Consider the following 18,165-nt stretch of genomic DNA (forward strand, 5'->3'; position numbering starts at 1 on the left):
AACTTGAGGGTGGAACATGAAGGGAGAACTTATTAAGGGTGGAACATGAAGAGAGAACTTATTAAGGGTGGAACATGAAATGGGAACTTATTAAGAGTGGAATATGAAGGGAGAACTTAAGGGTGAAACATGAATGTGGAACTTATTAAGGGGAGCGAACATGAAGCGGGAAAATATTAAGGGTGGAACATGAAGGGGGAACTTATTAAGCATGGAACATGAAGGGAGAAATTGAGGGTGGAACATGAACACACAGAAGGAACTTTTTAAGGATTTAACATGAAGGAAGAACTAAGGGTAGCACATCAATTGGGAACTTATTAAGGGTGGAACATTAAGGGGAACATATTAAGGATGGAACATGAAGGGGGTACTTATTAATGGTGGAACATGAAGGGAGAACATGAGGGTGGAACATGAAGGGAACTCTTATTAAAGGTGGAACATGAAGGGGGAACTTGTTAAGGGTGGAACATGAAGGGGGAACTTATTAAGGGAGGAACATGAAGGGAGAACTTATTAAGGGTGGAACATGAAGTGGGAACTTATTAAGGGTGGAACATGAAGGCACAACTTATTAAGGGTGGAACAAGAAGGGAGAACTTATTAAGGGTGGAACATGAAGGGAGAACTTATTAAGGGTGCAACATGAAGTGGGAACTTATTAAGGGTGGAACATGAATGGGGAATTTATTAAGGGTGGAACATGAAGGGGGAACTTATTAAGGGTGTAACTTGAAGGGAGAACTTATTCAGGTGGACCATGAAGGGGGAACTAATTAAGGGTGGAACATGGAGGGGAAACTTATTAAGGGTGGAACATGAAGTGGGAACTAATTAAGGGTGGAACATGAAGTGGGAACTTATTAAGTGTGGAGCATGAAGTGGGAATTTATTAAGAGTGGAACATGAAGGGGAAACTTATTCAGGGTGGAACATGAAGGGAGAACTTATTAAGGGTGGAACATGAAGGGGGAACTTATTAAGGGTGGAACATGGAGTGGGAACTTATTAAGGGTGGAACATGAAGTGGGAACTTATTAAGGGTGGAACATGAAGGGGGAACTTATTAAGAGTGGAACATGAAGGGAGAACTTATTAAGGATGGAACATGAAGGGCAAACTTATTAAGGGTGGAACATGAAGGGGGAACTTGTTAAGGGTGGAACTTGAAGGGGGAACTTATTAAGTATGGAACATGAAGGGGGAACTTATTAAGGGTGTAACCTGAAGTGGGAACTTATTAAGGGTAGAATATGAAGTGGGAACTTATTAAGGGTGGAACATGAAGGGGAACTTATTAAGGGTGGGACATGAAGCCGGAACTTATTAAGGGTGGAACATGAAGGGAGAACTTATTAAGGATGGAACATGAAGGAAGAACTTATTAAGGATGGAACATGAAGGGGGAACTTTTTAAGGTTGGAACATAAAGGGAGAACTTATTAAGGGTGGAAGATGAAGGGGAACTTATTAAGGGCAGAACGTGAAGGGAACTTATTAAGGGTGTAACATGAAGTGGATCTTATTAAGGGAGGAACATGAAGTGAGAACTTATTAAGGGTGGAACATGAAGGGGGAACTTATTAAGGGTGGAAAATGAAGTGGGAACTTATTAAAGGTGGAACATGAAGGGCAATTTATTAAGGGTGGAGTATGAAGGGAGAACGTAAGGGTGGAACATAAAAGGGAAACTCATGAAGGGTGGAACATGAAGGGAAAAATTATTATGGGTGGAACATGAAGGGAGAACTTATGAAGGGAGGAACATGAAGGGAAAACTTATTAAGGGTGGAACATGAAGGGGGAACTTAAGGATGGAATATGTAGGGAGAACGTAAGGGTGGAACATGAATGGGAAACTTATTAAGGGTGGAACATTAATGGGGAACTTATTAAGGGTGGAATATGAAGTGAGAACATAAGGATGGAACATGAATGGGAAACTTATTAAGGGTGGAACATGAAGGGGGAACTTATTAAGGGTGGAATATGAAGGGAGAATGTAAGGGTGGAACACGAATGGGAAACTTATTAAGGTTGGAACATGAAGGGGGAACTTATTAAGGGTGGAATATGAAGGGAAAATGTAAGGGTGAAAAATGAAGGAGGAACTTATTAAGGGTGAAACATGAAGGGGAACTTATTAGGGGTGGAATTTGAAGGGAGAACGTGAGGGTGGAACTTGAATGGAAAACTTATTAAGGATGGAACATGAAGGGAAAACTTATTAAGGGTTGAACATGAAGGGGGGAACTTATTAAGGGTGGAACATGAAGGTTAAACTTATTAAGGGTGAAGATGAAGGGAGAACTTATTAAAGGTGGAAGATGAAGGGAGAACTTATTAAGGATGGAACATGAAGGGGGAACTTTTTAAGGTTGGAACATGAAGGGAGAACTTATTAAGGGTGGAAGATGAAGGGGAACTTATTAAGGGCGGAACATGAAGGGAACTTATTAAGGGTGTAACATGAAGTGGAACTTATTAAGGGAGGAACATGAAGGGAGAACTTATTAAGGGTGGAACATGAAGGGGGAACTTATTAAGGGTGGAACATGAAGTGGGAACTTACTAAGGGTGGAAAATGAAGGGCAGTTTATTAAGGGTGGAATATGATGGGAGAACGTAAGGGTGGAACATGAATGGGAAACTCATTAAGGGTGGAACATGAAGGGAAAAATTATTATGGGTGGAACATGAAGGGAGAACTTATGAAAGGAGGAACATGAATGGAAAACTTTTTAAGGGTGGAACATGAAGGGGGAACTTAAGGATGGAATATGTAGGGAGAACGTAAGGGTGGAACATGAATGGGAAACTTATTAACGGTGGAACATGAAGGGGAACTTATTAAGGGTGGAATATAAAGGGAGAACGTAAGGGTGGAACATGAATGGGAAACTTATTAAGGGTGGAACATGAAGGGGGAACTTATTAAGGGTGGAATATGAAGTGAGATCATAAGGGTGGAACATGAATGGGAAACTTATTAAGGGTGGAACATGAAGTGGAACTTATTAAGGGTGGAATATGAATGGAGAATGTAAGGGTGGAACATGAATGGGAAACTTATTAAGGGTGGAGCATGAAGGGGGAACTTATTAAGGGTGGAATATGAAGGGAAAATGCAAGGGTGAAAAATGAAGGGGGAACTTATTAAGGGTGGAACATGAAGGGGAACTTATTAGGGGTGGAATTTGAAGGGAGAACGTGAGGGTGGAACTTGAATGGGAAACTTATTAAGGATGGAACATGAAGGGAAAACTTATTAAGGGTTGAACATGAAGGGGGGAACTTATTAAGGGTGTAACATGAAGGGGAAACTTATTAAGGGTGAAGTATGAAGGGGAACTTATTAAGGGTGGAAGATGAAGGGAGAACTTATTAAGGATGGAACATGAAGGGGAACTTTTTAAGGTTGGAACATGAAGGGAGAACTTATTAAGGGTGGAAGATGAAGGGGAACTTATTAAGGGCGGAACATGAAGGGGACTTATTAAGGGTGTAAATTGAAGTGGAACTTATTAAGGGAGGAACATGAAGTGAGAACTTATTAAGGGTGGAACATGAAGGGGGAACTTATTAAGGGTGGAACATGAAGTGGGAACTTATTAAGGGTGGAACATGAAGGGCAATTTATTAAGGGTGGAATATGATGGGAGAACGTAAGGGTGGAACATGAATGGGAAACTCATTAAGGGTGGAACATGAAGGGAAAAATTATTATGGGTGGAACATGAAGGGAGAACTTATGAAGGGAGGAACATGAAGAGAAAACTTATTAAGGGTGGAACATGGAGGGGGAACTTGTTAAAGGTGGAACATGAAGGGGGAACTTATTAAGGGTGGAACGTGAGGGGGGAACTTATTGGGGGTGGAACATGAAGGGGAACGTATTAAGGATGGAATATGTAGGGAGAACGTAAGGGTGGAACATGAATGGGAAACTTATTAAGGGTGAACATGAAGGGGGAGCTTATTAAGGGTGGAATATGAAGGGAGAACGTAAGGGTGGAACATGAATGGGAAACTTATTAAGGGTGGAACATGAAGGGGAACTTATTAAGCGTGGAATATGAAGGGAGAACGTAAGGGTGGAACATGAATGGGAAACTTAAGGGTGGAGCATGGAGGGGGAACTTATTAAGGGTGGAATATGAAGGGAGAATGTAAGGGTGGAACATGAATGGGAAACTTATTAAGGGTGGAACAGGAAGCGGGAACTTATTAAGGGTGGAATATGAAGGGAAAATGTAAGGGTGAAAAATGAAGGGGAACTTATTAAGGGTGGAACATGAAGGGGGAACTTATTAAGGGTGGAATTTGAAAGGAGAACGTGAGGGTGGAACTTGAATGGGAAACTTATTAAGGATGGAACTTGAAGGGAAAACTTATTAAGGGTTGAACATGAAGGGGGGGGGGAACTTATTAAGGGTGGAACATGAAGGGGAAACTTATTAAGGGTGGAGTATGAATGGGGAACTTATTAAGGGTGGAGCATAAAGGGGAACTTATTAAGGGTGGAATATGAACGGAGAACTTATCAAGTTTGTAACATGAAGGGTATGGTTATAGGTATGGTATGGATATGGATATGGGTATGGGTTTGGAATGGCTATGGGTATGGGTATAGGTATGAGTAGGGGTATGGTATAGATATGGGTATGGGCATGATGCAGATATGGGAATGGGTATGATACATATATGGGTATGGTACGGATATGGGAACTGGCTAATGGGAGTGATAGTGAGCATCTACTAGTATGTATGCATACAGTATATATATATATATATATATATATATATATATATATATATATATATATATATATATATATATATATTTACATTTTTCCTGTGGTTTTAGTTTGAGATATTCTCCGTGAGACAGGTAGCAACGATTTAAGGTAATTTAGCCTTGTGATTCTGACAGGAAAACGTAAAAAGAGGAAAACAAAGGAGAATTTCATACGAGCATAGGGCTCTTGTTACTGAGGGAAATATTACGTAAAACACGTGGCCAGATTTAAAGGAGTGTATTTACATAAATGACATCAGTACGGGAAAGAGGAACTCAAGTAGATTTCTGATCCTGAAGGGGATTCCTACGGGATTGAATGAAACTGGGGGATTCCAGACACAGTCCGAGAAGCTTCCACGAAATAGGGTCCCTCTGAAATGAGAGATATGCACATTATACGCCAGTAATGAAATAGACAAAGGAATAATGAATTCGAGGCTGCACTGAGGGTGCCAAAGGAATTTGAGGGAGTAATAAAGACTTAATACTGCCGATGCAAGAGGCGCACGGACATTAGACCAGGGAGTCTTTGATTAATGGCGCTCAATTCAAATAAATGTTACAAGGACAAAGCGTGACTGAATGGTGGTTTTCCATAGCACATTACCATAAGACAGGTGTGTTTCCAACGTAGAAATGTGGTCCGTGGATGACTTGCGATTTCCGAGGGCGATTTCTTCCACGTGTTAGGATGCAAGGGCACGGCGATGGGGACTTCTCGAAGAAGGGCGACGCGTGGGAATTTCACGAAGGGCCGGGCGATTCTTGAGGGGGCATCCGGCAGGTAAATAGTAAAGCGCGCACGTGGCTTGCCGTCGAAGGGCACGAGGAGAACGTATACTTGGAAAAGGGCCACGTGGTTAGCTAAAGACACTACCAAGGGCAGGTAGGTGGGTCCTTCTTCTCCCTGACTTCCACCCCGCGTGTGTGAGAGAGAGGCCTTGTGTTCTCTCCTTTTATCTCCTCCTATGGAGCTGGGGGCACTTCCAACATGTGGGGGTTTTTTGAATCATCTTCCAGCTGATGTCCTCAGGGGAATATGCCTGTAAGAAAAACCCACCAGAGAGATCACTTTGCCTTGAAGAAGGATCTTCGAAAAGGAGTGGCTTTTAATCTCTTAAACCCTTGTATTCTGACCGTGCTAAGCCGATAGACAGATGGTCTATCGATCGGGCGGCTGGCAGTAAATGAAACAACAATACAACAAACAACAAAAGGGGGGGGAACAACTTGCTAGCGAATTCTTGCTAATCATAATAATATATATATATATATATATATATATATATAGATAGACAGATAAATAGATAGATAACGTGTGTGTGTACGTGTGAGCATTTACTACCATGAAAACTTACCGTGACGAGAGCGCAGCCATTCCCAGATGCTACCACTGTAACATCAAAAGGTGGAGTGCTTGTGACGTAGCTGGTATGAAGTACAAGACGGTTCTCTGAATTTATAACAATATCAAACGACTGACTTGCAGCGTTTACTGATAACTTCAATGCTGCATCAGACACTGGGATAACTTCACTAAAGGTTGCAAAAGACTGCAAAGCAACCACTGTGTCCTGTCAAAAATCAGATTATTAGTGAGAGTCCTTTCCCTGAATCAACCATGATTCAATTCTATCAGTAGGGAGGTCAGTACAGCATTGAATTTTAGTGATATTGCTGAATCCTTTATGACTGTTGAAAAGAAGATTAAATTAAAAAAGTTTGGAAAATGTATATAGGTATTGATTTTTTAATGAACTAATGTGATGGAAATTGCTTTATCATACTTACTGTTTATACTCTTTACAAAATATTCTAGGTTTACAAATTTAGAAAGTTGAACATTTTCAGCAAAGAGCTGCCAGAGTTGCGAGAAACTCAGAGGAAAACTGATGGACAGATGAAAATTAAATTCGTTGTAAATGAAGAAGTCATCGGATGTGGTTTCTTTTACTAGGATATCCAAAATGGAATCGGTAATGATGTCACGATTCATTACAGTAATTTATTAATATGAAAGTAGCAAACAAAGTTTTTCTTGTTCTTAGTTCATAGAGACTTTTAGCTAATTCCTGTATTTGATTGCACGTCAGCAAGTGTTGGCTCAGAGACCAGTCATGAAAACTACACAGTCAACTACACATCCCTCTGTTTTCGATAATCGACACTTTAACCAAGAGAACTAACCTGTGTAGAGACGAAGCCCCCTTGTCCATTGCAATAAGTTGATATAAGCTTAGTAATATCAAGTGCCCAGGTAGAGTATGCACTTGGATTTTCCTTGAGCATAGCCAGAAGGAGATAGCCCGCAGCCTCAACTGTCAGTGCTTGAGACAAACCTGAACTTCCTGTTGTCAAACTGTTATACACATCTGAAATCAGCGTTGCAGCGTTGCTGTCATCCGCCAAGGAGAGAGCATATGCCATGAGGGCCTTAATGTATGTGTTGTTGGTTGTGGTGACCCTGATGCAAGTGACAGCGTTTGCTATAACTTGGACGTCCTCTGTTAAATTCCCTTCAAGAAGAGATATGAGAACATAGGCTGTGAGAGGTGCAAGCGACGCTTCTGAATCACCAACTCCTCCCTGAAATTACCAGTATTATCTTTTAAAAAATATTTTTTCCCATGGAAAATTAACACAGTTCCTATACAGACTAAAATATAAAAAATGCAATATTCTGTATTCTGTTATAAGCTGAGAATACACGGTGGATGATAATATATTCTGTTAATCATGTTTGTCTTTTTCTTTCTAATTCTTGTGTTAGAAGCATAAGAGATCTTTCATTCCAAACATAGCAAAAAAAAAAAAAAAAAAAAAAATGAAATAACTAAATTATCACAGTCAAGTAACAGAGTACACGTATGTTACGGGCCATACAATTATGGTTGGATAGATTTACGTAAGGGTACTGTCACTGCAAGCAAGCGGCGTGCGTCGCGGCTTGAGCGGCGCGACTTGCCTCTAATTATGAAACTTCAGAATTCTCACGTGGGTGGCCACTTTGGAGGACAGGAGGCGATCTGACTCCTTGCTAAACCTCGCCGCTCGTCGCACACGATGGAGCACGTAAAAAAAAAATAAATAAATAAAAAAAGAGGAGTTCCGAGCGTCTTCCTTTAAAGTTTGTTACAGGCTTATTCAGCCTCTGTTTATGTTTGCTGAGCAATAAATCGAACGATCCTTGCCTCATAAGCAAATATTCATAAAATTTGTCATCGTGCATTCGAGACTGTTTATTTAGATTATAAAATTCACCCCGTTACATTCTTTTGTTAAAATCATGCATCCAAACTTTTTTTTTTACTGTTATTTCATCTAATTTGAGGGAGGTATTTACAAATAAAGACAATTTTCGTAACAAATCTGATGGTGACATGTCTCCGCTGATGATCAGCTTCGACCAACGCGTCGCGCGTCTTCAGTGGCTCCAGCTCCAGTGTGGACTTGCAACACTGACGCTATCGTTGCCGCTCGACGCTAGACGCTACGTCGCAGCTCGCCGAGTGCACTGCGGCCGTACCCTAAGGCCATTCAGCGCTCAATGTGGCAAAATAATTGGATGAAATGAATGAGAAGTCTGAAGGCCATAAATGAGTACGAGTAGTTTCACAGAAATCGCGAGCAAATTAGTATAACAGACTGACCTGCATATCCTTATGAATCACATAACCGACAGAACTGAAGCACCCGTCTTCGGTTTGGAGAGACAGCAGCCAGTTTTTGCATACAATGAGAAGATTCTCATCCACCTGAATGAAAGTAGTTGAGTTACTGTTAAAACATTGCTTTAGTAATATTCATCTAAAGAACAGGCCTATATAAACTCACATGACAATCATGAAAACCTGTTTCTTCAAACGCACACACACGCACACACACACACACACATACACACACGCATATATATATATATATATATATATATATATATATATATATATATATATAAATTATATATATATATATATATATATATATATATATATATATATATATATATATATATATATATATATATATATATATATATATATATATATATATATATATATATATATATATATATATATATATATATATATATATATATATATATATATATATATATATATATATATATATATATATATATATATAAGGAGCCTCGATGGCTCAGTCGGTTACAGTAGCAGCTTCGGATCAGAGAGGTCTGTGGCACGGGTTCAAACCCAGCCGACTGATTAGAGAGGCAGACACTTTGCTATCCGTGTAGAGACATCCTGAGATTATATATGTAATCAACGGATAGGTTTGCTTAAAAAGCAAATGGGTGTTACAGACTAAATACACACACAAAACAAAGCCACTACAACACCTTCTAAAAACATAACAAACATCTCACACGTCTCGAACTCTCGCCCTACCGGCGCAACAACTTCTCGCTGCTGGGAAGAAAGGGCGTTGGGTCGGGTATGATACATGAAACATACGCTACCGGGGTCTAAGCGATGTCAGGCAGGGCAGCCGATCGAGACTACAGGTCTACCCCAAAGCCAAATCAAAAGTCTTTCAAAGAAGGCATCGTGCTTACCCCATACAAAAATGGGAAAAAAAGCACGTTAAAAGATGAAGAAGAAGAAGATATATATATATATATATATATATATATATATATATATATATATATATATATATATATATATATATATATGTACTATAGAAATTATTAGTGAGAATATCATAAAGAGTGAGACGAGTATATGAGTCAGAAAAGTTGAGAGAGAGAGGAAATGGGTAGCGTTGATCAGTCACTAAGACAGAGCAAAAATTTATTAGCCGGGTAATGACAAGTTGAAGTCAGCATTCAAAAGCACAAAGGCGAAGTTGAAAGGTTATGAAAACACTTTGCACACCGCCTGCCGTGAACTCGATGGCGAAAGAAAATGGTGAACAGAATAGTAAATAATGAAGCAAGTTAGAGATGGTGAACAGTGACATAGTCGACACACCTCATAAACTATATCGAAACAAACGTCATCATTAAAACACTATAAAAGGGAGAAAGAAGGAGAAGGAGACAGAGTCAGAGAGAAATGAACACAGGCGGCTCGCACAGTGTGAAAGTGTAGCCCACATCTCGGTAATTGAAGGAACTTCGATTTTTACATCTCTCATACAGTTTTTTACAAGTCCAAATTTGGACTCAGTGTATTTCAGTCTCGAGTCCAGCCGACTCAGCAGCATAAAAAACGATGGAAGTTTATATTCATAGGGGCAATAAAGAAAAAACCATACGACATAATTATGTCTGTCAGAAACCTTGAAGAATTAACTGTCTTTTAAGTGAAATAAACAAGTTCCTTTAACAATGAATGCACAATGCTCTCGGTCCACTCTAACTTAGAATCGGTCTAAGAAGAGGGTCAATAATATATATATATATATATATATATATATATATATATATATATATATATATATATATATATATACACACATATATATATGTGTGTGTGTGTATGTATGTATGTATGTATGTATGTATGTATGTATATATATATATATATATATATATATATATATATATATATATATATATATATATATATATATATATATATATATATATATATATATATATAATGTATATATATTATTAAAGATTTACATTCCTCCCTCGTCAGGCAGCTAGGAATTAACTTATTCAAGGAATAATTTCACCTTTCATTTGACTGCTGGGCCAAGAAAACATGGCGGGCAAGGTAGACCAAGCGTATTTTGAACTAAGGAGGACAGTTAGCGCCTTGTTTTATCTCATGTAGCAGAAAGCCCCACCTCAGCTGACCCCCCTTCACCCCCATCATGTGATATGTAGGAGCGACGAGTCCGTAAGGGTTGGGAGGTGAATCCAGGCTGTGAGATAGATAGGAACTTAACCTTTAAGTACTTAATCATAAGACCCAATTTTCTCCACTCTTTTGCTGGCTGTATGACTTTTTGTAGATCGACCTAGGTCTACACTTTGAAGCAAAACAATCTGGAAGGAGCGCCCTGGCTTCCTCAGATGCCGTATTCCGCTCACAACCACCACTCAAGACACACAAGCAAATTTTCCTTCCTTCCGCTGGTGAAAACTAACCACATTGATCTGCCAAGCCTTAATTGTTCTGCGCAAAGCATCTACAGGCCCCAGGTATGTTGACCACAATTAGTCAATAAGCCAGCTCCTTTCTCTCCGTGAAATTCCTTCCTTTTTCATTTCTCCAAATCTCAGTTTTCATCCTCCTAAAACGCAGCCCTTTTGTTAAGTCAACCTACGCTCCGAACAGCCCGTGAATCGCCCCATGACTTGCTTTGAAACCAGCCGAATTCAATTCTGTGATTAGTATTAAAATATTCCCTCCACAGTGTAAATTAAGGGCAAATTAATTTAAGTAACTCAAGTGATCAGTTTCTCCATAGTGCACAGATTCATGTATTTCAGAAAATATGGCTGCTACAATTTTAAAGGATACATATATGCATTTCATAGCTTCAATGCTTTAAGATGTGATGGAAGAATTTTTGGAGTCAGATGGAACTAGGTCGAGAGACTCGATGTAAAATCTTTGTGTTCAGCAAATAGTTTGATTCCTCAGCTATCTGCGTGAGAACCTCAGCAATATTGCCAGTCAGGTGATCTCCGAAGTGTTATGTATATTCGTGAGTACGTGCGTTAATTTGATCTAGATTATGCCAAAATCTGCCCTAAAAGTGAGTTTGATCGTTCATTAACGTGATAGAACTGCAGTTGTCTAGACGGAGCTTTGGAGAGGATCCAGGCTTTGAAATCGGCAGATAAGGTAGAGTTTGAAATCTCTGTTTTTATGGGAGAAAATTGAACTTGTGATTTTTACCATGATTTTCTAATCATTATGAACTTTTGAACTGGTGTGGGAGATTTAATATGAATATTCATACCTCTTTTATATTATTATTTTGTTATGTTACGTTTGCCATATCTTGGCTATGCATTTTACACTTTCCATTATTGTGTTTTGCATTTCATATATTTTTGGGAGTTTTCTACCATGTTTAATTCTTTCGACAGATGTCTGTGGACAGTGTGGACTGGTTCGAATAACATGTGGTAGACTGTTTTTTTGACATGACTTTAGTTATTGATTTGGGGAGTATGTGTGAGTTTGGATATTTTCAGAAGTGTTTTACAGTTTAGAGTTTAGTTATCTGACTCGATAATTCATTTATTATGCATTTTAATCTTTGCTTTGTTTTATTAATTTCTTGTTGGGTTATTTGAATAATAAACTTATTTTTGTAGAAACTATTGCGTTTCTTTAAATAGTCCATTTAATTGCTTTGGTGAGAATGAGTGAGAGAGGGTGGGTGAACTTCGGAAAACGATGAGAGAGAGAGAGAGAGGCGATACACGGTGAGAGAGAGAAAGAGAGAGAGAGAGAGAGGGAGAAAAAGGATGCAAGTGTTATCATGAGCGAACCTTTTTACGCCTTTTTCCTTAAGAAGACCGTTAGAGCACGTTACGTACACTTTCAAAAAGTGTTAATTCTGTTTTCTTGTAACAGAGTTAAATGGTGGCAGCGTACCTCATGATTTTAATGTCTTTAAATAGTGGCGAAAGAGGGAGATTACTAATAGACTAATTGGTAACGTTGATGCCCAAGGCATAGGCGACTTCACCTAAGAGCTAAGGCGACGAGTCAGTGTTGAATGACTGAGTGGGTCGTGATTACGTGTGTACACGGGTGATTACGCGCTAATACGGGGAACTTTTTTTTTTCCGTTTCTATTCGAGTACTGGGAGTGGGGAGTTGTGAAATAGATCTGGATGATCTCTAGAGCAATTTTGGGGTTAACAAAATACCCAAATAAGTGTGAATAGTGGCGATTGTGAGTTAATTACGCAAATGATGATTCAACAAGAATCGCGCTGGTTTTTTTTTGCTTCGTCTTCGAGTGGGTGACGTCACAGGTTAGAAGTAGAGAGATAGGTGCTCCGTTTTCTGTTTCAAATTGGTAAGTACCCCATTCTCGTAAGTTGCGCAGAACTCCGTTTTCTGTTCTTCTTTTAGAGGGGGTAACTTTTACCTTTCTCTAGTGTTCCTTTTTGGTTTCTTTTTTATGTTGTTACGCTCAGGGCGTGTGATCACTCGCAAAATGACGGACGATGCAGCAAGCACATCCCAATCAGTTGTAGTGCATAAAGTGACGAGCGTTAGCGCGGGAATTAGTAATTTTAAAGGGTTAGTTGACGGGAAGCCAACCCAAAATATAGAAACTTTCATTGAGTCAGTGAACAATTATCTGAATTCCGAGAAAATTACAAATGGCGCTGAAGCTTTAACAGAGGCTAAATCATTTCTGGACTTAGATAAAGGAGATATTGGGAAACGAGCACTCAGTTTCGGGTTCAGAAGGTGTAAAACTTGGAATGAACTGCAGAAATTTCTACGAGCTACTTATGGCGGAGTTCAACGTGAATGCGCAGTTCGGAATTTGCGAGAGTTTCTCAAAATAAAGAAGGGCAATGATTCACTAGTCACATACAGTGCGAATTTATTCGATGCAGTAGTTGAGTTAAAGAAATCTATAATAGGCTCTCCATGGGTAACTGGAAATAATATCTCCTTAGATAATTTTGAAAGATTGTTACACTTTGCTTGCCTTTTAACGTCGGTCCCAGATGTAATTGTAGATAGTTTTGATAAGAGAATTGATCAGGATACAGATGAATCCTTTTGTTTGCACAGATTAACAAAAATCTAGCAAAATGCCCGACACTGGACAGTAGTTTTGTACAGGAGGTGCAAAGATATCAGCTGCGGTTTCCAAACCACAGAATAATGATAGTCGCTCGCATTCGGGAAATGATGCAACAGCGAAGACATGTGCACGAGTAGAATCGAAGAAAATTCCAGAGAGATCAGTCACAACGATACGTTGTTTTAATTGTGATAAACTAGGACATAGTAAATTAAATTGCAGAGTGAGATATTGTTCAGTTTGCAAATCTTCAGATCATGGATGGAGATTTTGCCCAGCCACAAAGAGTAGAGATTATTCAGGGAAGTCACGGGGAGGTTTTTCTAGATATGACAGGAGAATTCCACATGATGCAAGTTCCGATACACATTGGGACAGATCTTTGGATGAAGTGCGATATAGTATCAATACTATGTTGAATGACACAATTAAGATATCTCCAGCAGAAGCTTTGTATGGATACAAGTTGAAAGGACCTTTTGATTTGTTACCAGAGCGAGTTCAGGGTGATGTTACGGTCACTTCGTTGATAAATACAGCGAGAGAAAGATTTGCACGTATCAGTAAAGAACTTGAACTTAGTTCGCGTGCAATGGTAGAGAAAAGTAACGCGAAATCGAGGGGAGTAGCTTTTTCGATGGGTGATAGAGTGTTTGTTAAAGTGAATGTTCGGAATGATCTGAATTATAAGTTAAGTCCGAAGTTCCACGGACCTTTTGAGATTGTAGAGATCAAAAGAGGGAATAGATTTGTAGTTAAAGATGTAAACACTGGAGTGACGAAATTGACCCATATTTCGAAGTTAAAGAAAGTTGGGATGTAATGGAACATTTGTATATAGTCATGTAATGGAACGTTTGTATATAGTTAGAGGGATAAATGGGTTGATGTTTGTATATATAAGATATTTATTTTTTTTTTTCTCTTGTTCATTTTAGATGTTGAAGTTCTTAATCATTTGTTTTCGAATGATTTTAGAAGTTGAGACATGGGCTAATTTCATACGAGATTTGACCCGTGTGTTAGTGTGTTATGGTGTTATGATGTGTTTCATCATCTGACGCAATATGTGTGTTGTTTGGGATATTTTTTTTTTTGGGAGGTACTTAGTATATCGGACCGAACAAGTCTGATCTTTTTTTTCGGGTTGGGAGATCGTATTTGAGTATTTGGATTTTTTTTAAGTTTCTTTTGTTTAAAATGAAGGGAGCTGTATTGTGAGTAGTTGTAGTTGTTAAGATCGTGGGAGCGATTGCCATTACGTCAATTGCTATTTTGTTGCGAAATATTTGCTAACCGGAGTAGAACTTTCATGTCTTTTACGAGATATGATACCTTTTAGTGTTTGGATAGGATTCTCGAGTATTTTTTTTTTCTGTTGGATAGAATTTTTTTCGTGAGTAAGTTCCGTAGAGTTATTGTGCTTAGTAGTGAGTTGACTGTGATTATTCTGAGATACAAACTTGGAATTAGTTCACATTGTGAGTGTTTGACTTTCGCATTAGTAGTCTTTGGTTCAGTAACATGAAACCTTTTCTTAGTTTTGTTATTAGACCTTTTTCGAGTGCTTTTTGGGAGACTCAGTAGTGACATGGGATAGATTAGAGACCATGTTCATTTTGGGAGATCAATATCAAGGTTCGGGAGTTGATTGTAAGACAAGTTGTACTTTAGTTAGAGAGAAGTGTGTGTGTGACAGTAGCGTTTTTCAGTTGCGAGTTGTGTCTGTGGGTGGTTGTGAATTATCATTAGTTCATGGACAGACTCCGACAGAATGTGACTTTAGACAGTTCCTGCGAGATTACCACATCGAGTCCACCAGTACTCTAACTGCCGCGTTCTGCAAAGAGTGCAGTTACAATGATGTGCCAGAACAACAAGTCGACGTCATTCGTCCTTCGAGGATCCAAGCTGTTTGATGCTGCATGCCGTGTGATGTCTACGGACTTTCTCGTACTTAGCCGTGCTGTATTCAACAGTTCCGAGAAGATAATTATGCGTCATACGCATAACGAGCATTTGGTAGTGGCGGTACCTACAACCAAGGTCTAGAGAATACAAGGTCTTCTCACGCGTAGGATTAACGCGGGTAAGGAGATGGGAGTTAAGAAACGTGACGTCACGCGGTCTACTTGCTTTCTCCTCTGCCCAAGCTCTGTACAAATAGGAAAACTTTTCTCCTGTTTCCTCGTTGACTCTTTTTAATATTAAAAATTATGATTCATTCTTTTAGGGAAACAAAGCCCATGTTGACCATATTCATTTCTGTACATGTATTCTTCCAAATAATTACAACTGGAACTTAAAAACGAAAAAACACTTTTCACTCTAATATACAACTCACGCTCAAATATACATATACGAGTACATGTATACATAAGGTTAACAATTATACAATTATGTGACCAACTTTTTCGTTATGTTTACAATGATAACAAATAAATATCTTTTCCATCGATTTTAAATGCTCCAAAAATTCGGGTCGAGGTTTCATTAGCTTCTCATTTGTTCTACTTATAGTGCCGATCCTTGTGCCATCCCTTCGGTTCTTTAGTTCCTAGAAAGTCATACTCAGGGGGAAACTTACGGGCTACAAAACCACCCACATATTGCATGCCTCCTTTTTTCAGTTTTGTCTTCATTGTCATCCTGCAATTCCTCCATTGGCAAACGAAACAATACTGCCGATAAGCTTAACGCTTTCTGAAGAGATGTTTCTTCAGCCTCGTAAGAAGTGCTTTCTTTAGTTATCAAGTTAGAAAATGAGACTCCGTCATATTATCGCTAATACAATTTTGACATTGTATTTTGCGCCTCATAGAGTTCTCTCTTTTCCCAGGAGATGGGCTCAAACTCGGTGCTTAAATTCAACAGGTGATGGGTGCTGATGACATGCACCCATTTACCGTATACAGCCAAAAAAAGTGTTCCAGTCCATCTCGATTCAACCTATGAGTCAAGATGTATGATATTGCAAAATTTCACCTAACATCCCTGGCAAGTTCGTTAGAAATTTGCAAAGTATCACAAGGCCTTTTTGGAAAGGGTAAAGTCCTTTTCCTTCCAGACTTTTCATTGTTCTGGATAGGTGTATCATCTCTTGCAATGTTTTGTTTTGGTTTCTAAGATTAGCCCGTAAGCATTCCATGAAGACTTTCTATCGAAAGGCACTCCAGAACTGAATAAATCAAACCACTTATCAACAAGACAAATGAACTGGATTGCACTCTCCCGGTGCCTATCCACAATCAGACCTTTTCTCCGAAGTGTTTGAGATTTTTGTGAGTGGCAGAGTAACTGTAACGCTAATTTCACTGTCGTACCCTCCATACCTGTAACACTTGAATGCTTTTCAAATAGTTTTCGAGTTGTCATTAGATCACCTTTACTTTTCTTAATTAGTTCCCTGACTCAATGTAAGCAGTCCTACAGTCCGATAACCTAGATCCATGGTCTAAGAAAGTGAAGTGTTTCTGATGAGTTTTATCAAGTGAGGAGCATTGGCAAATACACGTATTTCCCTGCAATAATCTGCAGGATTAACAATGTTGGATTAGCCTAGTTACGCCATTGCCTACTGAAGTCCATAACCTTATATTTGTTGCCCCAAGTCATGAACCATACCAACTATAGGAAATCCAACTCTCGCTATCTTAATGATGAATTCAAATAGGAGAATTTTAGTTATATCGGTGTCGAAATTACAATGAATAAGCGGTTTCCAAGGTCTGATCTTTACACATTGCACTTTTGAGCTAGGTTCATATAAAGCATCTGTGCCTTTATCATAACTCCATCTTTTTGCGACACTACACTTTTCGTCCATAGGAAATCTATGAAGAATTAGATCCCTATTTTTTTCCTATTTTCAAAGTTCCCGTTTACTGCACAAGATTTGGCTCATATCACTTAAACTCTCTAAATTGCAGCAAGAAAGAAAAAAATATAAGGCCGCTATTACGGACAATATCAATACCAAATATGTGGAAGCAAGGCCTACAGTGTTTGTTTGTAAACGAACTGATCAGTCAGAGATCACTAAGGACTGTGAGTAGACCGTGTGACGTCACAACCTCTACCTGCGCATTAGATCCCAATTTTGGGTCAGCCGTGAGAAGACCTTGTATTCTCTAGACCTTGCCTACAACCAAGGTGCCAATAACTGTTCCACCGTTGGAAGACATTGATGATTCCGTGATGTTCCAGTATCAGGAATATATTATGCCGACAATTTTAATTGTCTTAATAGCTATTTTACTGATAATTCTTGTTGTGGGGGTAGTAAAGCTTATTCGTGTTTGTAAGATTACATGTAAAGGCTCTAAGAACTCAAACCCAGTGACTTTGGAAGTGCGTCATGAGAGCAGTCCTTAAAGCTGCAGTGCAGTAGACATTGCTAATTGAGCATAAGCTCTATCTGTTATGTTTTATACATATGCTTTTGTTTTAGTTTGCCGTTAAGGAGAGCAAGACGCTCTTATGTGGTGCCGAGAGCTCTATTTCAGAAAATATGGCTGCTACAATTTTAAAGGATACATATATGCATTTCATAGCTTCAATGCTTTAAGATGTGATGGAAGAATTTTTGGAGTCAG

General features: G+C 38.9%; 2 protein-coding genes across 2 annotated transcripts in view; one reads left to right on the forward strand and one right to left on the reverse strand.

Moving 5' to 3' along the window:
* LOC136844040 (alpha-2-macroglobulin-like protein 1) overlaps positions 1-7,231 on the reverse strand; it is a 28,120-nt gene extending 20,889 nt beyond the window's left edge. The window contains exons 1-2 of the mRNA XM_067113055.1: positions 6,992-7,231; positions 6,163-6,378 (exon numbers count right to left, since the gene is read on the reverse strand). Of these exons, the coding sequence (XP_066969156.1) occupies positions 6,163-6,378; positions 6,992-7,231 (456 nt within the window). The remainder of the gene's footprint in view (positions 1-6,162; positions 6,379-6,991) is intronic.
* The window catches only part of LOC136843705 (uncharacterized), a 462,741-nt gene that overhangs the window by 181,021 nt on the left and 263,555 nt on the right, over positions 1-18,165 (forward strand). The gene's annotated exons all lie outside the window — the stretch shown is intronic.

This window comes from Macrobrachium rosenbergii, chromosome 12, assembly GCF_040412425.1.
Source record: "Macrobrachium rosenbergii isolate ZJJX-2024 chromosome 12, ASM4041242v1, whole genome shotgun sequence".
In the NCBI taxonomy this organism is placed as follows: Eukaryota; Metazoa; Arthropoda; class Malacostraca; order Decapoda; family Palaemonidae; genus Macrobrachium; species Macrobrachium rosenbergii.